At 44.2% G+C, this 20,735-nt stretch overlaps 2 protein-coding genes across 12 annotated transcripts in view; one reads left to right on the forward strand and one right to left on the reverse strand.

Annotated features, from left to right (window-relative positions):
• The window catches only part of MIGA1 (mitoguardin 1), a 62,852-nt gene extending 51,550 nt beyond the window's left edge, over nucleotides 1–11,302 (reverse strand). Inside the window, exons 1-6 of one of the 8 annotated variants that reach the window (XM_048496864.1) lie at nucleotides 11,202–11,223; nucleotides 10,350–10,510; nucleotides 9,071–9,328; nucleotides 6,632–6,809; nucleotides 3,611–3,747; nucleotides 882–1,008 (exon numbers count right to left, since the gene is read on the reverse strand). In XM_048496864.1, the coding sequence (XP_048352821.1) occupies nucleotides 882–1,008; nucleotides 3,611–3,747; nucleotides 6,632–6,809; nucleotides 9,071–9,169 (541 nt within the window). In that variant the 5' untranslated portion in view covers nucleotides 9,170–9,328; nucleotides 10,350–10,510; nucleotides 11,202–11,223. Of the gene's footprint in view, nucleotides 1–881; nucleotides 1,009–3,610; nucleotides 3,748–6,631; nucleotides 6,810–9,070; nucleotides 9,329–10,014; nucleotides 10,091–10,345; nucleotides 10,549–11,201 lie in introns of those variants that run through there. The other 7 variants (XM_048496865.1, XM_048496867.1, XM_048496863.1 and 4 more) reach the window with 7 other exon arrangements.
• Nucleotides 10,586–20,735, forward strand: part of USP33 (ubiquitin specific peptidase 33) — a 63,084-nt gene continuing 52,934 nt past the window's right edge. The window contains exon 1 of one of the 4 annotated variants that reach the window (XM_048496837.1): nucleotides 10,586–10,683. The gene's annotated coding sequence lies outside the window, so the exon portion shown is untranslated. Of the gene's footprint in view, nucleotides 10,684–11,450; nucleotides 11,591–11,909; nucleotides 12,110–20,735 lie in introns of those variants that run through there. The other 3 variants (XM_048496836.1, XM_048496835.1, XM_048496839.1) reach the window with 3 other exon arrangements.

Raw genomic sequence — 20,735 nt, forward strand, 5'->3', positions numbered from 1 at the left:
CTCTCCTATTGGTGGAGGGTTCATTTGGGACATTCGATTTCTTAGCATTTTATTGTTTAGGTAGGGGGGTTTGGCTGATTCCTCAACCACCTTAAGTGTGAGACAAGAAAACAACAAGAGAAAATTCACAAATCTCTGGAGTGATAGTGGTGATTGGCAAGAAAAACAGAAATAAAACAAAAGGAGGTCATTCTTAGAAGCCATTTGCAGGCTGGGCAAAATATAAAGCTATGCAATACCTTTTTGCTGGATGTAAAATTTTGACTTTTTCAGAACTCCACATCAGGCTAAATGCATTAAAAAGTGTGTGTATACTTTTCATGTTTCTATATTCTTCTGCTAACTACAGTGAGCACAGAGCATGATTAGTATCACTTTATATCCTTGCCCTCTTGGAAAGAAGGGGCAAAAAAGGAAACAATTCCAAGTGACAACAATTTGATCAAATGTCTCTGCCAAAATTAACACACAGTTTCTTTAAAGGCCAAGAACAAAAGAACAATGTAGCTGTCCATTTATTTAACTGACTTTAGCTGTAAGGAAAGAGACTTTTAAACCTGAAAGGGAAAAACATGGGAAGACATTAGATAATACTAAAACTGGTGCTTACACTAATTATTTACTTAAAACCCATACTCTCATACAGTAGCCTTTGCTTATTTTTGCTCTTTGTCTTTCACAAGGAATGGACACCCAGAGAACAGAGGGATTAATTGTGTTTGCCTCAGAGTCCTTTTCAGCCAATGCATCCATCTTTTCAACACAAGTTAAAATGTCAGCATACCCTGAAACAAGGCACTAGTTGTGATTAGTATGTGGTTGTTCATTCACAACATTTTTAAACACCCAGAATGCAATACCATAAAAAGCTGAACACTTACCCATCAAGTATAGGTTCTCTGGGGTAGTTACTGGAATATTGACCAGTTTCATGTCATCTTCATTTGTTTTGTCCCAGGAATTTGAATTGACACAAACACAGCTGGGACAGGAAGTTGCACTTTGGACCTAATAAAGAAAATTTGAAAATAAATGGACTGAATAATCACTAGCTATCAAATCTTATCTCAGCAAGTAAATACTGCCCTGCGGGGGGGGGGGGGAGTCACTTATTTACACATCTCTGATCATGTTGCAGAAGATTCAAGCAAATGAATACTCTTTCTCACTCTTGTCTGTCTAAACTATGTGCCCAGAAATTCTTCCCCTTACCTTTTCCCCTCCCTTGGATAGATGTTTTTCTTTCACAGTTGCCCCTTTCCCCCCATTTACCCCTGACATGTGCGCTGCTTCGGACAATACTTGCCATAAGAATATTATAATTCATACTGCAAGGTAATGTCTGGGGATTTAAAGGTTACACTTCCATACATAATAGAAATTACACCTGTCATGATCCACACTAAAACAGGACAAACATTCTAAGCACCATAGATGCTGAAGTTGAAGCTTCCTTCAAATACCTTTTGGGAACAAATGTGAATAGGAAAATAAATGGTGAATAAGATATTTATGTATTCATGGCTACAGGCTAAGAGTTTCTCAAACTTCTGCAGAAGAAAAACAAACAGTGGTCTTTAGAAGTAGCCACTGAATGGGTTTATTACAGCCACAAGGCCAGCAAAAAGGAAACAAAAACTAATTCAAATTTTATGTATATACAAAATATAATACCCATATCCCAAAGAAGCATCAACTTACAACATTATTACAATCACCATCATCTAGTACTGCTCCCTGTCTTAACGTGGATCTGCGCTTATTATATGCTAACATATGCTCTGTGCCTTGGGGCAGTTACATCAGGGTCCCCTCATATTGAGGGGCCCCACCGTCCCCCCTCATGGGGGTAGGTTTTTAATTGGGGTCGGACGCCTCCTGTTTATTTATGTATTACGGTTATTCGCTGTTTTTATGAGTTTTAAGCTATTTTATGGAATGGAGCCTAATGTATTTATATTTGTATGACCACTCCTGTTTGATATTTAGATGATGTTGTTCACCGCCCGGAGCCCTTTGGGGATCGGGCGGTATACAAATTGAAGAAATAAATAAAATAAATAAATAAAAAACATATAATAACTGCTGCTGCAGGACTGGACTGATAAGCCCCACATCTTTGCATAACAAGTTCCACCCAAACACTTACTGATTGGTTCCCCACCCTGGGACATGGATAATATATACCCCAAGCATTTCTTTCTCTCTGGACACAGTGTGTAACAGACTTTCCTCTGTGATACACCTCTGAAGATGCCAGCCACAGATGCAGGCAAGATCCACCAGACCACGGCCACACAGCCCAGAAAACCCACCAGAACCAGTTGAATCCGGCCGTGAAAGCTTTTGACAATGTTGCTCTAGGGTTACCCAATTCCAATAGTTGCATAGGATCCAACCCTCCCTGTTTAAGTTTGAGTATTATCTTTTCTGACCAACTTGAATATGGTGACCCTGCCAGCAATAAAGGCAGTAAATCCAGAGGCTGGAGGAGAACTTTAAGCCAGTATTTAATAATCAGTATCCAAAAGGTTGTCTCTACTTTTTACCATCCCTGTTTCTTGCCTTAATACTACATCAGCTGTACATTTAGGTGTATTAAACAAAGCTCTAAGGAAGGCAGATAAGACTCTCTCTAATAAAGTAAAATCCAATATTAATGCCAATGGAGGAAGTAGCCATTTGATATTTAAAGAGCTTCTGGAGAAATTTGCAACTTGGATCAGGACCATGGAGTGGAGGTTAACCTATGTGCTATTTTCTTAAATTAAAATGTGGCCATTTCAGGTCAGGAAAACAGCACACGGGGAAGGCTTAGTCTACCATTCTCTGCAGATCCAAATCACCCAAACACACACACCCCAAATTATATTCTGAGTATGAAATTCGCTACACACTCCTGGCCAAGGGTTTACATAGACACAAGGACACTGAAACATATAATTCAGTTTTAAGGATCAGAGAAAATCTATTTTAAAAGGACAATCCCACCGATTGTTTATTCTCTGAATGGAGTGGTCAGACTTCTCAGTCTTCACAAAGGACCAAATCATAATAATGTGGATCTCACTATTACCTAGGTGAGACGCTATCAAATCAGACCTCTTGTTAACAAGAAATAGTGGCTCCTCTAGTCTTATAATTGTTTGCATTTTGATCGTTTTTGTCCTACTAGAGTCTTTTGGGCCAAGGAGTCAGGAACATCTAAGACACTCTGACATATGGAATTTTAGACACAATGATACTAAAAAAAGGTAAGTATGTTTTCAAAGGGACACCACTACTACACTTACAACAACATCAGCACATATGTAGTTGATGTATATCATAGGTCACACACAGAAATGCTATGCTTCCTCAAATACACTTATATTTTGATTCTACCATGTTTATATGCTTTCGACTCTTTCAATGGGACTTACTCTCCATTTTAGATTTTTAGCCTAGTTTGTGAATATATTCTGCTAACTTGTATTCTGGGACTTGCTTCAACAAAGTGTCTGAGAAAGTATACTCTGGAAAAATTCCTCTATTGTGAAGTATAAGAAACTATAGAAAAATAATTGATGGTTTATTACAATTACAACAAACCTTGTTAGACTACACTTACTGAGGCCAAACTTTGCACTGATCCTGAATGTTTACTGAAGAAGCTTCCATTTGCATTTATATAGGATTGAGAACCTTTATCTTTAGCTGAACTCAATGAAAGAGTCAGGTTTTGTCTACTACTGGAGCAACTGGAATCTGAAAAGGAAGAAATTGTGATTAAGAATTTCAACTGCTAGAAACACTGAACAGCACCCCCCCCCCCCCCCCGGCAAACAAGCTTTTAGTTGAGAGATACTAAATATCTTCATTGAGGGATACTAAATTTCCTATCTAAATGGCAATTCAGCAGTCTGAACAGTATTCACCCATTCTTTTCACAGCAGAAACATGCTTTTCCTGACAGCAAGGTCTAAGAAAATGGGGAATTGAGACAGGAAGTATGCATACAGTTTCATGCTGGAACTGCTACCAAAACCACTCTGTATGCTTTTCTGCCCTTATAGCCTCTTAACCCTGTAGCAGGCCTTCAAACTGATTTTCAGTCTCTTATATCCAAAGTAGCTGGGTGAGGGTTTGTTTAGAGAACAGGTGACAGTAAAGAATGGATAGAACATGGGCACACACACGCTATCACAAGTGTTGCTTGCTGCTCAGCAGTATGTTTCACTGGAGAACCATGCTGAAAGTAGGTGGGTGGTAGCAAGACTAAGTCCTTAGGTCTTCTCCCCATACTGGATTGACAACAAATCCCCCTGTTGCAGCTGTTGCACTTTTCATCCATCCCTTGCCTCAGGTCTGGCAGACTGAAGGTATTCTACTTTACAGTGATTCCCAGTATGATGGCCAGAGGAACATAACAACCACCAATATGTTTCTGGCACCCACTTGGTTCTTCAGTTTAGGAGATAAAGTCCAAATGGTCTTTAATAGAACATAAAAAGCTACAAAGTTTTGCATCCTTGTACTGATTGACTAGCAAAAATGTTGAGGTCATTCCTGGCAAGTGCATCATAGCTGTGTGCCCTCAATTTTGAACCTTTCCCCAACAAAAAGAGTCCATCAAAATTTTTTCTTTATGCCCCTGGCACAAGAGAAGCTTCAAAACAGCCCAACAGGAATTGTCTTTGAAAGTGTCCAGTGTCCAGTTTACACTTCTATCGTAGGATGAAACTTGGCCCAACATCCTGTAACTGATCACACATGGCTCATTACACATAGAACGCTTACCTCGGGGGTCTTCATGGCACTCCCTCTTGGGCATGCAGTTTGTCTATAGAGAACTCTCCAGGCCTGGTTCTTTTAACTCATAAAGTAATTCTTAAAGGCACATTTCTTAAAGGCACTTTTCTTAAAGGCACAGATCTCACTATACCCAGTAGTCAAAAATGCTGACTTAACTGCACTTTTATCATATTACTGTTTCAAAAATAATCCCTCTCCCAAATGAAGGAGCAAAGCAATTTCCTGGACTATACATTGTCAAAGAAGGGGACATGGTGCTAGAGTCCTGCTAGAGCAAATATTCTCTCCTCTCCTCTTCCTACTGCTACCAGTACCACCAGAGGGCAGAGAGACTTGTTACTTCCAAGCAGTGTTTGTTCTTATTATGTTGAGATATTGATCTATCAGCATGAAATGCAGAGGTCAGTGTGTTTTGGCTAAGCCAGTGTGAATGAACTTCTTTTCTTTAACTTTTCTGTAACATGGAGGGGGGGGGGTGAGGGAGGAGTGGGTGAGGGAGAGGGAAGGCTGGCCATGGGCAAAGGGAAAATCTCCAAGGCAAAGTTGTGCTCACTGACAAATCTCCCAGCTCTGGAGGTGAAGCAAATTAAAAGTCATGCTAAAAGTGGACTTGCTTGCCACGGATAAAATGGAAAATGAAAGTGGGGCACTGGGAAGTACAAGAAATCTTGCTATGACAGACATTCGCCCCATCCCACAGCAAGCACATTGTGCATAATCAGCCTGTGACAGTCATTTTGAGGAGGGCCCTCTGCCCTGTCTTAAAATTCAAAACCAAAAAATGTTGGCTTAAGAACTGCAAGTTCCTGACAGCCAATATTGTATTGATTGTCTGCAATAGTCAGAAAACTCAACTATTTATTTAATTAGTTTTGTATGCTGCCCTCCCTTTTGATGGGCTCAAAGCAGCTCATATGTTCAATAACACATAAAAACTACATAAATATAAATAAAAGATTTAAAATAATTTTAAAACATTCTATTCTGATGGCACTAATATATATAATATAAAGGAGGTGGAAGGCCAGACATGGAAAATCTGTAGCTGCCTCAACCATACGCCTGGCTGAACAATTCTGTCTCAGAGGCCCTGCAGAACTGCATCAAATCCCTAGCCTCACTGGCCCTAGCCTCACTGGCAGAGTGTTCTACCAAGTTGGGGAAAAACCTCTGGTCCTGGTTGAGGTCAGAGATCACCAGTAAACTGTCAGGGAATTCAAAATAAAGAGGTGTGCATCTTGTGCACAGATCGTGGAGATCTAGATGACAGCACCTGCTGCCAGAGTAAGTTGGCAGAAGCCTGGCTGAACCGAATCAAACCAGTCTGAACCGGTGCTGTGGCCTTCAATGTGATTGGGCAGTGTTTGTATAATAGTAGAGCACTATCATGCACATTGTTCTGTTAGGGTTATATGTTTACTGCGAAGCATGCTGCCGGTTTGTTTTCTGATGTTCACTTGTATATAGCTCGCACCTGTAAGTAAAATTCCTTCGTTGAAGTGAAGCTACTGTGTGGTGGAGTTATTTGTCTGCTGTGCCAAGCCGTTTTCAACTGCACTTACCTTTACTGGAAACGCAGTAACTTTCATTTGCAGAACACTTTTTGGGAATCTGAAGGTGAGTACCAGAACCCTGAACCTAATCCGGTACTCCTCTAGGAGCTAATGCTGAACTTTATGAGCTTTTTATTCAAGAATATATTTTTCTATGTATTAAGAACTTTCACCTCAGTCCTAAACATGCTTATTTGAAAGTCATCTTCAATTACTTCAACTGCATCTACTTCCAAGTAGCCCTAATTTGTAAATGTTAGTTTTTTTGTAAATCAGACACATACCTTTTTCTGATAATGCTGTCCTTGTGTATTCTAAAATCATATGTCCTGGTTCCCATGGAGGTATTGTCCTGTTTTTCTTCCCACGTTTTCTTTTGAAGTGATGGGCAAGAAAAAGCACAGATATTGCACTTACTGTAGTTACCGCAATCAGCTTCTTCAGACCTGGTGAGATCTTAACCTTCATATTAAAAAAAGGACTATAATCACATGTCCTATTTTTTAAAAATGATTTTTGATATGCTCTTTTGACAACATAAATTACAATAATATACAGAATTTCATCAAAGCTTATTTAGTATACATGTTAAATGTTGGAGTTTAATCCCTCTTCAATGTTTTAATAATGCAACTGTGCTACAATATTGTGCACTATCTGTATGAATGGTGAGACAAGTATCTTTGTACTTCTTTAGGCAATTATATTTTGCTCTAAATAAAAACCCAGTTTTAACTTGCAGATCTACAAAGGTGATGAGTGAACATGTTGACGAGTTGAAGTTCTTTTTAGTAGTTTATCTTTAATCCTTTTGTTTTTTAAAGCCAAATAAAACTAAACAATCATGCTCTATGTAGTATACAGTACACACTGGGTACAATGTGAGCATTTTAGATACAACCTCATTGAACATGGTAGGGCTTACTTCCAAGGAGACATGCCTGGAATTGCACTTAAAAGAGAAGTACTGTAATGCAGAGATGTCAAGCTAATTTGTTATGAGGGCCAGATAAGACATAGAAGTGATTTGGTTGGGCTGAGTCTGGGGAAGGGGAGGCTGCCTCAGTTGACAAGAATCCAGTAGGCTCACCAGCCCAGATCAGCACTGGTTATGTTTGGCAAGCCTACTGGCACTGGGGATGTTGGCAAGCCTACTGGTAGGCTTGCCAACCCCAATCAGCACTGGGGAGGGATGACTGCCTCAGCCATCCCAAATCACCACTGGGTAGGTGTGAGTGTGTGTGAGTGTGCGAGAGAGAGAGAGAGCGCCTCAAAGGTGCCTTGATGGCATTTAACACACACATACATAGTGGTTAATACACCTATTTGTGGTATGACGTAGGATACAGCTTATTTCTGTATACAAAATATGTGATTAAAACCCACTAATGAATTTTTGCACAAAAGTGTTATTTGATCTTCAGGCTATTTCCTTCACCTGTTCCTGATGTACAGAAAGAGAAGAAAAACAGTTTCGAGCCTATGTCAATCATCATGAATAAAATAAAGGCAGGTCAAATCATACAGGCTAGAGGTCCTCAAGCACAGGCAATTCATGTTGTTTAATACAGTTCATTTTCATTTTATTTCTATGTTCCAAGCTTGCCCTATGGCAATTTTCATGTGAACTCCTGCTTATATACATGATTTACATTGGATGAGCCATTGTGCAGATATTAAATATGTATCTGAATTACTTTTTCAATTAGCCTCTCTAATCACACAGAGCATGAGTTTTTAAGTACAACTGCATACTTTATCAAATGGCTTCTGTAATGGCCCTGGTCAAATAAGCTTTTAAAATAATTTTCAGTCTGTCCACATCTGTTCTAAGCCTTTGCCATCTCCTCTCAAAAAGAAGCAAATTAGAGTAAGGTGGCTAAGCTGGCTCTTCTTCCTGAACAGATTTAATAGCAATTCTATTTTTCTTCCCTTCATCTCTTCTCATGAAGCCATATTTCTAGTAGCTGGAGCTCCACCCAAGCCTGTTCTACAGACAGATGCTTGACTTATCTCTTTCCTCCCCCCGCAAAAAAGCTAATACCAGTTTTTAAATTGACAGCAAAAGTTTCCACAGATCATGATAAATAATGAATGATCACCATTACCACAAATACCCTACACATTAGATCATAATCAACCACAAAACATACATCACTACAAAGGCTGTGGAAAGCTGTCTAAAGCATTTAAAATTGTATGCTGATAGGAAAACCAGGATCTAAAGGTATGATCCTAGGGAAAAAGTTAGAATCTATTTGCTACGGAAAAATACATAAAACTATCAAAACCCTCCATTTAGTTTATCTGCACTTTTTTCTTTCAGCATTTCAAATCTAAACTCATTAACAATCTTTACTCTGTAAGGAATATTTTGAAATAGAGTAGATGCTATAGCAACTAATGCAGTTTCCTTAGACCACAAAAGATTAAAAATATAGAAAAAAAGTACAGTGTTGATTTTTCAAATAATGAACCTGTGTATTCACTTGAAGAGATATGGTATTACAGAGGCTTCAGATCAGTCTAGCATATATAACCAAGTGAAGTACATCAGAAGGTACAACAGTTCTTGATTTTCAATTATCGGCATGTTAACTTCAAACATTTTTTACACACATATATACTATCTCCCAAATAAGAATACATATTAGAAGTAGCAGATTAAATAAAACAGTGTTAGGTACTAAAGAACCAATGTTTCCATGTTTCCAGTGAATTACCTGAATTAGAGAAGAATACCACGCAAGGGGAAGATTGAACACTCTCAAAGCTGCTGTCTTTAAAAAAATGTGTGTGTCTCCAAAAGCATTTTCTGACATGGTTCCTTCTTTCCCATAGCATCATTAAATGACTACTTCTAAATCATATTACCAACACACGATGTTGAACTTAGTCAGTCACTAGGTAGAAATGCTCGACTGCACATGAGTTGAGTTCTTTCAGTGGTTTCAGTCTCCCTTTCAGGGTTCAAGGTCTACCTAGGAGATTGCAGTGGAATTATGAATGTTACTGAGGAAACAAAATGAAGTGAACACCCTTCAAGCTTTTCTGTGAAAACAAATACAGTGCCAAGGAATAGCTATAATGACTAGAACAAGGAACTGTGTGAGTTCCCTTTCACAAGGAATAGCCTCCATTATCTTTGGAAAATGCACCAGTCACACACAGAGAAAAATAGCAAGCTGATTTAAAAGAATTATGGCATTTGGAGCAGATTTGTGTATTGACTAGAGAGATTTGTTGTGTTAAAATAGTCTACATAATATTTAAAGCCTCCTAAGTAGCTTTTTTCCAGACAAAGGTCTAAAACATATCTGTAAACTTCACAAAGTAAGAATACAGTCTTTCTTCATGGAAAACAAGAAACTGGAGGGATCAGAAAGCAACAATAAAGAAATTATTCAAATCTGTAACTGGGATATTTTTCAAACTTGCAGAGAACAGAACATCTATTCGTGACAAATTTTATTGAAATGCTGGCACTATATTTTTCTGTTCCTCAGTCATGTCTCCACATCCAGCAATTTGCAAAATGGGCTTGCACCAGCTCCCCTCTGTTCTGCTGGACTATTGGATGTGTCACTTTTAATACAAGTCCTATCACAAGCAAGGAGGTGGGTAGAAAGAGTTACAGTGCTCAACATTTAAAATTTTAAAAACTAACCCAATTGGAAATCTCGAGGTGGAGCTATGTATCCAGTTTGCATTAGCTCACGTATAGCTGAATGGCCGGGGAACCTCTTAAAAATAAATAACAAAGGAGTTACCGAACAAGCTTGTAATAACAGGATGGCCAAATATCCACATCTTTTTCTAAGCAGCCACCCCAAACCCCTCATTGTATCAAGTCCACAGAAAATAACAATGTAATTCATTTCAGACTGAAAAAATTCAGCTCTTAAATTTCCATCTCACGGTTCTAAATTGCAGGCCCACATAACAACTAAAAAGACCGACCCGTTAGTTTTCCCCAGAGCACCTGGGTCGCAGCCTACCTACCTCCGCAGATGGGTTTGAAGAAGCCTTTTCTTATGGGGTGTAAAATCGACACAGCGCCAAAGAACTGTCTCTCACGGTTACCTCCCCAGCATTGCAACCAACAACTGTGAGCCACTCCGAGATTTTTCCTTTGCACCAGCAGTATCAGCTGCTCTCGTAGGCTGCTTTAACAAATGAAATGTGGTGGTGGGAAAAAGCCATAGAGATAGAAAAACTAGAGAAAACACGTCCTTTAGTTTCCGGTTCTATTTGGACTCTCCAGCGGTTTGCGTTAAGGTTGGTAATTTAACGCACAGCTATTCAGTGGAGAACTGACAAGGGGGAGGTTGAGAAGGTAATAATTTAATTAGTTTTAGTTTTGCCGCACCCTGAGAAACGTTTTGTTGGATTGATTTATTTTGGGATGGGAATCCAAAGTGTACATCTGATTGCAGGAAAACAAATCCATTTAAATCGCCACCAGCATTGCCAGTCCTTCACTCCAGCTAAGAATTAAATGCAAATTTGTTGTGCTTCGCATGTAGACAACTTATTCGCGATCACTCTAAAACGTCCTTTAAAAAAATAAATCGATGTGGCGTGTGGGTGACATACTTTCCACAGTGGTGTTTTAAGCATGAACGTTTGTACATTTGGGTGCTCCAGTGTCTCTCGCCAATGAGAACGAACGAGTAGATCGTAGTTAGCAAGGCAATTATTGGAGACATATTGCGAGTCCCTAAATCCAGCCTTTTGAAAGTAGAGCTTATACAGGATTGTTGTAAACCCCAACCCACAGTACAAATAGGGGATTATGAAAATGACAACAGTGGATTGCATTGCAGGTTTGCGGTAAATTATTCCCAGTCTTACCTCTTTCTGTGGTATGGGTCTTTGCAAACCACTCAGCTCCATTAACCCACCATCCGGAATATATGGCTATTGACGCTGGATTGTACGTGCATTTACAGGGCAATTAAAAACACGCACACGTTGTGTGCCCCATGCAGAAAGACCCGAGTTCGACCAAGAACATCTTTTTATGAAAGGGCAGGTTGCTGCCTTATCACTGCAAACCCATGGATTTCTGCATTGTCTTGATGCCTGATGTCTTTAAAACGACTGATAATGAGGGCAGCAGGAACAATCAGGGAACCCCATCTTGAGGCAAATGAACTGTGTGAATCCAGTAACATTTGTATGAAGGACAGAGGGGAACCGTTGGGACTCTCCTTCCAGGGCCAAAGGAAGAATAATACACCGTAAGTAATATGTATCTTTCTAAGCAACAGGGATAGGATTCTCTTTGCAAGACCTATACCTTCGTTCTTAACATGTGTTTTGCACAACTCAAATCAGCAGACCCATTCTTTATTCTGCATCCAATGCTGCAACGTTAAGTAGGCAATTTGCAGACGCCATATTTGTTAGAACCTATCCCTCCCTCCCAGCCAGCCCGTTTTTTATCTTGGCTTCTCCCGTGGTGTAAGGGGAAAAGACAGCCCATGAAATTGCACCATCTTGGTTCAACCAGTCGTCCTCTCCGCTCCTACTAATCGCCGCACAGCGAAACCGAACGCCGCCATCTTTGTGCAGGGCAAACCTAATGCGACTATAACTGGCGGAAGCCGCGAGCGTCCACACGCCTGCCGACTTGTCGCGTGTAGGGTCAATGAGAAAAGGCAGGCGAGAAGGAAGCGGAAGGCGCCTCCTCCTTGTCCTCCATTTCCAGGTGCTTTCTAATGCGTGGCCAGTTATCTCGGATTGGTTTCAGGAGTCAGGTGAGGAGGCGGCTGCACTTGTAACTGGGGTGGCAGGATTTGAGACCATGAGGCTTCGAGGAAAGGGCAGTAAACTGTGACTGGGCAGTATTCTTGCGCTAGGTCTGGTTGAGTATTTGCTTGGGTTCAAGTTACAGGTTTGCCTGCGGAGTAATTGAGTATAGGCTTGCAGCCCAAGTTATCGAGAGGCTCATGATGACTGAAGGCTACTTGGAGCGTGCAGTGGAGGCTGTGGGCGAACTCTGAAGGGACGGTCATCCCGCATAGTCATCCCGCAGGACTTGTCCTCTGGCTTCGTCACACGAGATATCTCATTCCTGGGAAGTTTTTTTCCCCGACGGTATATTTTTAAACAGCATCTTTCCAGTGGGTTTTCCAGTTTGTTCCTTAAATGTAGAAAGGGCCCAGTCGCAAACCTTACATTCAATGCCATTTTGTCAGCTCTGAAATCTTTAATGGCTTAGTAATACCGGTATACATCTGCAGGTGGGTGGAAGGGAGGTTACTAGGTCACAAGTGTTGAGGTCTCTGCCTTGGGGACTGTATAGTGCTGTTGGAACCCTATTGGGGTTGAAAGGCAGCATGCAAATATTTATTTAAAAAATCAGGCAAGAGTTCTTAGTAGCCTGGAGACCAGGAACCTCTGATCTTGGAAATTAATTGCTAACTGTGGGGTTCTAAGAAAGGAGTGCCAGAATCAGTTTTCTTAAAAATAGTTATGATACACTACAAATTGTTTGATGAAACTCCAGGATAATTTTGATCGATTAATTGCTACTAACAATAGTGGTAAGATACTGTCAAATTACAGTCTCAAGGGCAATGGTTGTGTGCTTTTGTAGACCTGGGCAGTTTGGATGTAAGGATGAGGATCTGTGATGAAGAAGGAGAAGGTCTTTTAATGTTTGAAAGAATCCTCTTGTTGCCTAAGTAGCCTAACCTTATTTCCAGTTTAAAACTAAAAAAGAACACCTGTGTGTGTTGAAGTGGTTGAAAGGGGGTGTGACCTATTACATCTGCAGGTTTGCATTTGCCTATTTAACAATTGGTGCAGAGTATTATTTCAAATAAGGAAAGCTTGACAGTCCACTGCATCTTGCTGTAGTGCAGAAATGTAGCTGTACAGAAAACACTGCAGAACAGCAGACATGACATTGTCTAAATTCCCTTTGGAAAATATTGAGAGAGATCAATTAAACTCTTGCTATTACTGAATCATGATTTTTTTTTGAGAACACTTGAATTTGTTATGTGCCAGAGATGGGTAATGTTTTAATAAACCCAGCTTCTTTTATGTTGTTGTATGAGCTTATTTAAGGGAGAGAAAATATTAATCAAAATATTCTGGTAAATGGGTTGGACAGATGCCATGCACAGGTTAAATGATAGCTGTTTGGTTTTCTATCCACTGTTTCAATATTTCATATCTAAATGGCCTAATCAGGTAGTAAAAGCTTCTTTGAACAATGCTGTGTTGGGTGGGCTGTGTGGGAAAGATTATGGGAAATATGAACTCTTTTAATGAACTCTTTTAATAAGCCTAAATTGTACACAATTAGTTGAATTAAGAAAGCTTACAGGACTTCTCTTGGATTGTACTTACGTATGAATCTACTTTCTACTGAAACTATTTGTGCATCTAACTCAGTACTGTTTACTCTGAATGGCAGAAATTACCCAAGGCTCTTTCACTAAAGGTTCCAGGAACTGAACCCTGGATTTTCTGCAAAATGGGTGCACAGTTGCACTATGGCCCTCTTTCCCCTTCTTTTAAAGAGAATGAATGTGTATTTGGAAGAGGTCAAAGAATATGTTTGCCATAAAATGTTTGCCTTCAAAATGATGGTAACGCTCATATCCTATTGCTGGTTCTTCAACAGTAATTAATGCTGAGCTAAATGTCAATGAATTTGTGACATTGCCAAGACCTTTGATACAAAAGAAAAATCATAATGTGTTTTCCAGTAGCAACATATGTATGTAAATAAGCAAACACAATTATCAGCATTTGTTATATCAAGAGGATGCTTGTAACTCTCTTGTGAACACAGTTTAAGAACTTTATAACTGTAGATTTGTGTTACCCCCAGGAAAAGCAATATTGTCAAGAACTTGCACAGCAAAAACTACTACAGTTCATTTTTAGCCAGGATATGTGTAGTGTGCAGAACGTTGGGTTCAACGACCTACGGCCTTGCTGGTCGCACCGCACCCCCACTCCTCATCCCCCCATGAGTCACGGGTCATGAACTGCCTGGCTCAATCACCGGGCGCAGGGACAATGGTCTTGCCCCTAGGTGAGGATTAGGCCCAGACGCTTTACGCCCTTCCTCCAAGACGTAGGCCAGATGAGATCATGCATCACATGATGATCTCTCCACCCCGCCACTCGAACTCCCCCCCCGTCCCTCCCCTCCCAATAGGATACCAACAGGTGCCAGGAACCGCAGACGAGACTCGCTTAGGAACATCGGACCTCGGGTCTCCGCTGCTGGCGACTTCCACCGATGTTATCTCCGCCTCGCCTCGCTTCTTTATCATTTCGACCGCGGTCGCATCATGTTGGTGCCAAACCCGAATCCCCGAACCCACCCTGCTTCAATACGCCTGGGAAGGGGCTTCACATAATCAAGTCCGCTGGATCGGCGAGATCCAGGGACCACCGCTGTATCGCCTGTCCCTCTGGATCAAGCAGATCCGATAATGCCGCCCTAGGGACACTCTCTCGTCCGACGGAACACCGGTGAGTATGGAGCTGCAAAAGCAGGGCGACAAGCACGCTGACTAACTGGAAAGGCGAAGCGAAATGCTGCAGGGTCCCCGTAGTTATAGCGGGAGCTGCGCAAATTGGTTGAGGAGATTACAGCCTATGTCCATGAAAATTCCAGAGGGGACATTGAATCTTGGCGGACTGGAAAACATCGGGCGACTCTTCGCGACAGAGCCTTCATACTGACATGTCACTGCTACCGACGGAGATAATGTTTCATCGCCATCAGCCTGCAGACCTATGGCTCTTGCTGTAGACCGCCTCCTTTCGATCTTCAAATTCCTTCAATTTCAACTCGAAATTTCTCTTATCCACTAAATTGGACGCCGTCCTCCTTCTGCCCCCCCCCTCGGCCCCTCACCCACCAACTCTCCCCGCTGCTCAGCCGCCTCCCCTTGCCCCGCCACTTCTTCATTTTCCTCGGTCACAGACCTCCGGCCAGCCATTAGCTAATGGCTGGTTTCGAAACCTCGCGAGAACGATAGCCACGACCTGCAGAAGAAAGAAACCTGACGAAGACGCCCATGCCATATATCCTTGCATTGTGCCCCGGCCCACTTCACAGATACCGGTGGGGAGATGGCATAGTTCGCTGGCTGTCGAAAGTACCGCCTGAGCTTGCTAATATTCTCACCGAGTTCGCGAAAGCGGCAAGGGACGTGGAGTCACCAGCCCTATGTGAGAAGCATGCCCAGGCAGTCGCCAGGGAGTCACCTAATGGTTCCGACGACTCGAAGACCAATTCCTCCGCATGCCCTTGAGCCTTGCACAATTTGTGATCTGGGAAAGCGAGTTCGCCTAGCAATGCCTTAGCAGGCAACCTGGCCTCGCCAGCGCTCTGGCTACCTTTATCGCTTCATGCCTCTGTAGTAACCCCAACAATCAGATTGTCCTGCCTGAAGCACCCTTTACAGTCGCCTCTGAGTGCGCTTTTACAAGGCTATCAGGGTCCCCACCTGGCCAGCCCACACAGAGCTCCTGGCCATCAGGCAAAACCCCAAGAACCCTATGCCGAAGCCTTGTGAGCAGGCTCCGTGAAGTTTCAAGAGGCAGGTTGATAACGAGGGAGGCTCAGGGCTAACTCCTTGCTGCCTTTGCCAAGGAGAACGCCCGCCTGAGTGCCGCAGCAATCACAGGCTTAGGTAAGAACCCCGAACTGGCCGCATGCTTAAGGCTTGCCAGGATATCGGGTCCTTTCGCCTCACCACGGACCTCCTGACCGCTGCCCCCTCCATTGCGTTAGAAACGCCCCGAAAGGCAGATGCTTCAATTGCCACCAGTCCGACACACTTCCGTAAAGATTGCAGGCTGCCTAGTAGGGGGCTCTACAACTGCATCAACCCCCCAAGGGGAAAAGACCTCAGGGGAGGCCCGGCCCCCGAGCCTCTCCACCCCTAAACAAGAACTATCCCTATTGTAGGCACTGGACTCAAGCCAGCTCGAGTCTGCCAGACACCCCTAATGTGGGCGGTAACTGCAGGAACGGTGCCTCCCACGAGGGGTAGCCAGACGCCAAGTGGCTCCTACTTCAGAGCATCCCGCCACCACCCACAGCCCAGAGGCCCAGGTGAACCCCAGGGCGCGGGGAGCCCGCACGCCATCAGCTGTAAGTGACCAGGCTGCCTGATCAGTGGCCGGGTTGGGACACATTTGGGCACCCGGGAGGAGTAGTGAACAGGCCACACCAGAAGCCCCCCAGAAGTCGGGCGGCAACTCATCAGCCTCCCCCCCCCCCATTGCCATGGGAGAGCTCGGAGGCAAGCCCTCGGGCCCCCCCCACTGCCCTCCCCCCACATGCACCTCAATGGCCATCCAGTATGGCAGGTCATGGCCACTGCCCAGAGAGGCCTGACTGCCATGCACCAGCTCGTGGAGGGAGAAGCTGGTCAAGGGCCACATTGAGACCTCCTCAACCTCGGCCATGGAACACACCTGTCTTTGTAATAAAGAAGAGTGGGTCATGGCTATTGCTACAGGATCTCAGAGCAGTAAATGCCTGCATCCAGCCCATGGGCCCTCTTTCAATGCGTTTACCTAACCCCAACCTCATCCCTCGACTACCAGGTGGTCCTGGTTGTTGACCTGAAGGATTGTTTCTTTTGTATTCCCTCTCCCTAAGACCGAAAAGTACATTTCACATGGTGCCGGTAAGCTTAATCATCAGCAACCCAATGCCAGATACCAATGGAAAGTCTTGCCCCAGGGAATGCCTTCAACAGCCCCACCTTTGTGCTGCCCTTCTTCGGCCCATCACTTCCTAGTTCCTGCTACCAAAGCCTGAGCCATAGTCATCCATTACAGGATGATATCCTAGTAGCCGCATCCCACCTCATCCCTCAAGAGTGGGTAACGCTGCTGGCCGCACGCTAAAACAGTCAGGCCTATACATCGCTCTCCCAAAAGGTGTAGAAGAACGAAAGCCATTCTTGTATCTGGGGCATAAACTCTCCAATTCTACTCTGTCATACCAGAGATACAAATCCCAGACACGCACGCCTCCCTCCAGCTGCAGTAGCCACTGGAACCCTCAACTGGGTCCGGCCCCTTCTTTGCCCTCACACTTCTTGCTCAGCTCCCCCCTGTTTTCGCTTTTACCCCCCGCTTCTAAAAAAATCCAGGGGACAGGATCCAACTCACCCAAAGCACAAGGACGCCAAGTGCAGGAGGTCCCAGTCTCACATGGGTGGATCGGGTCCCCTCAAGGATCAACCTCTCCTCTTCCTCTTGAACACCCTCCCAACCGGAGTCCTAGGGTACACACGGGCCACAAACCTTCTGGTCAACAAATGGCTCTACCTCCTGCCTCATGTGTTCAAGTAAAAAATCTCTCCACCTCCGGCCAGCTTTTACGCAGGGATCTCATCAACCAAGGGCTGCCAGCTTATTCTGGTAATGGTGGGATGGGGACGACAGAACAGACCTGTGCGCATCTCTTGAACCACTTCTGTCCCTGCTCCCTCTGCTCCCACTCCAAGACGCCTTTACCATTCGGGGCTTTATCGGGTAAAGCTGCTGCCATTGCATTTCAACAAAATGGTCAATGGCAGACCAAGCACCACGCCACTCCCAAGCTCTCCGGCCAACGGAGTTTAACTCGGCCAGCTTCGGGTTCTCGGTTCCATCTTCCTGAACCTCAAGTGAGTCTCTTCCTGACACATTACGGGAACCTACTAGCATCCAGAACATATGCGCATACACACTATCTTCTAGGCCCTCAGCGCACCCTCTTCTCCACTTTCCAATCACATACACTTGTATTTCTTTCCACCAGGCAAAAGCATCACCATCCTGTAGCATCCCTCTCAACCAGGCACAATCCATCTAAATCTTTGTGCTCAATGCTCACGCCTTTGCCCTCGTTGTGAGCCCCCTGGTAAACTCCGAGGGGGGTTCTGGCAAATGACTTAGGCAAATGGACAAACCCTGGTCCTCCTGCCCTAGCCCCCTGGAAGCACCTACATAAAAAATTATAGATACCTACTGGGTATGTCTGGGCCACACCCACCAGGCTAAAACAACCAATGCCATCCAGCACCTCTTGCATGTATAACTGCCATGGGTCACTTCCGCTTGTAAACGACAACGCTACCAAGATATTCTTCCACAGCGGCCATGTCTAGTGTTCTGCACCAACTGGGGAATCAGAAATAACACAACGGAATTCCCTACAACAGCACTGGCAAGTAATCGCTGAGAGAGCAAATCTAACTTCAAAGGAAATTTTAGCCAGACAACTAAAGAAAGGGAGGTAGCCCCATTTAGGCCATACAACAAACAGTTTCAAAAGTACTTTCACCATCAATCATCTAAACTGCCTCTACCATCATCAGTGGCAACAGGCCACCTCAGAAAGACACTTCAGGGAAGTCAGACCTCCCACGCCAAGGTTCACTACCGCCAGCTCCCAGATCGAACCTTGGAGCAGGGACCGCCCCCTATAACTCCTGGGAAGGGGTATGCTTCTAGTCCTTTTCTCCTAAGCACAGGTCTCCTTTCTATGGACTTGTGCTGTCCATCAAGCTTCGAGGAACGATGCCAGACGGTTGTGGCTACCTCAATGGAAGATGGCAGGGCCCCAGTACCCTCGGCCCCACACAATCAGCATCGATCGCACTCAAGATCCAGAAGATCCGGGCTTAACCCGGAGAGACTCCCCGCAGCAGCTTCTAATTCAGCCAGACTAAGAATCCCAAAGTCAGGCTCATGCTACCATGGATTCTACAGCCATCAGCAGTTACTTCATATTAACTACTCCCGCGGTGACAATCGCCCCTGCAGGATCTTCATCTACAACCATCCTCCTTCTCCCACCGCCTCCTCGGGTTGAATTTGAACCTACAGCCGGAACATCCCTGATAGGTTAACCCTGGAACTCTCCATGCCCTCTCAGTCACTTGAATATTGTTAAACACTTCTCTCACAACCTTGTCGAGAATCACTGGACCTGCAATGCTAAAGACTATCAGTAGCTCTCCTCACGCTTCCTTGAGAAATCCACATGGACTCTAAATCTATCGCCTGTAGCTTTGGTAGTCAAACAGCAAGAGCCATGCATTGGACAATTATGCAACCACGGGTTGCCTTCCTCCGCATCGCTATCCAGCTTACAGTAATTAGCCATGTTTTTTTATTGTTTGAATTCTATTGTACGCCCCACTTTTGAAGTGTTATTTGCTATTGTTGCATTTCACTGTCTGCCTGCCGGGACTCTGCTACCCTAGGCACCTCAGGGAGCCCGGACGCCAGCCGCTGCCGCCTCCGCTTCCTGCTCGGGATCCTCCTCCTCCTGTCGAACGACGGGTCGCCTCTCTCCAGGGCGGAGCCTGTCTCCCTCGGGCGACTCCCTTGTGGGAGCCCCGGACTTGTTTCTGTAACACCAAGACTATTGGCCGGGTTGGCCTGTGCCTCATGAAGCTCCATTAATTTGCCTCCACCGCCTGGACTCTGGCCTCCCAGCAGCAGGAACTTCTCGGCTGCTTACCTCCCAGACAATCGTGTGTCAGCTATTGATTACTTGTTGTTATTACACCAAATTGCTGTGAGAATGTACATAATATGTGTTGTTTTAATCTTTCTGATAATTCCCCAGTTGATTCACATGAAAGTGCGTGGAGCTGCAAGCAGTTGTATCTAATCTGGAAGTATGATGTTTGGTTCATTGGTGGTCGGGGCCCTGGAGCTGGCTGCCGAGGATGATTGGAGTGCTATTGTACAGCTCTTGCATTGGTTTAATTGTGCCTCATATCGATCTTGTTTCATTCAATGCGGTCTAATATTGCCTGTAACATGTAAGAAGCTCCCTCAATTTCTTCTTTACCCCAGCTAAGTTCTAATAATGTTACACAAGCAGCTTGGTCAGCTTGACCAGACGGCGGAGGGAGACAAGGCCCCTTTAAATAAGCCCCTTCTTTCTAAAATGTAAAAAGGAGGAGATGTAGTAATGCACTGCTGACCCAGCAGCACCGCAGAACGCTGGGACGCCAACGACCTACCGCCTTGCTGGTTAACGCCTCCTCACCCCCCCATGAGTCACGGGTCAGTGAACTGCCTGGCTCAATCACTGGGCGCAGGGACAATGGTCTTGCCCCTAGGGTGAGATTAGGCTCAGACGCTTACGCCGCCCTTCTCCAAGATCGTAGCCAGATGAGATCATGCATCACATGATGATCTCACCCTCCCGCTTCTCCCCGAACTCCCCCGGTCCTCCTCCTACACGCCCCAATAGGATAACAATAAAAGGTGCCAGGAACCGGCAGACGAGAGACTCGCTAGGAACACGGACCTCCGGTCTCCCGCTGCTGGCGATCTCCACCAGATGTTATCTCCGCGTCTCGTCTCGTTCTTACGCTGACCGCG

This window comes from Sphaerodactylus townsendi, linkage group LG05 (assembly GCF_021028975.2).
Source record: "Sphaerodactylus townsendi isolate TG3544 linkage group LG05, MPM_Stown_v2.3, whole genome shotgun sequence".
In the NCBI taxonomy this organism is placed as follows: Eukaryota; Metazoa; Chordata; class Lepidosauria; order Squamata; family Sphaerodactylidae; genus Sphaerodactylus; species Sphaerodactylus townsendi.